At 60.3% G+C, this 292-nt stretch overlaps 1 protein-coding gene across 1 annotated transcript in view; it reads left to right on the top strand.

The window, feature by feature from the left end:
• The window catches only part of ZBTB17 (zinc finger and BTB domain containing 17), a gene marked incomplete at its 3' end in the record, with an annotated part of 5,926 nt that extends 5,637 nt beyond the window's left edge, over positions 1-289 (top strand). The window contains exon 12 of the mRNA XM_010011707.1: positions 117-289. Within this exon, the coding sequence (XP_010010009.1) occupies positions 117-289 (173 nt within the window). The remainder of the gene's footprint in view (positions 1-116) is intronic.
• Between the last annotated feature and the right edge of the window lie 3 nt (positions 290-292).

Raw genomic sequence — 292 nt, 5'->3', positions numbered from 1 at the left:
TGTCCCTGCCCAGGGCAGGGGTTGGAGCTGGAGGAGCTTTAAGATCCCTTCCAACACAAACCAGTCTGGGGTTCTGGGATTCTACCCACCCCCCTTAATCCCTCCTCTCATCCCAGGGGAGAAGCCGTTCCTGTGTGATAAGTGTGGTCGGGGCTTCAACCGGGTGGACAACCTGCGCTCCCACGTGAAGACCGTGCACCAGGGCAAGGCTGGGATCAAAATCCTGGAGCCGGAGGAAGGCGACGAGGTCAACATCGTCACGGTGGCTTCCGATGACCGGGGGGACTTGGTC

The sequence above is a fragment of the Nestor notabilis genome, unplaced genomic scaffold, assembly GCF_000696875.1.
Source record: "Nestor notabilis isolate BGI_N333 unplaced genomic scaffold, ASM69687v1 scaffold19073, whole genome shotgun sequence".
Classification (NCBI taxonomy): Eukaryota; Metazoa; Chordata; class Aves; order Psittaciformes; family Psittacidae; genus Nestor; species Nestor notabilis.
Note: the sequence above shows the minus strand (reverse complement) of the source record. Positions and strands in the feature narration are given on the sequence as shown.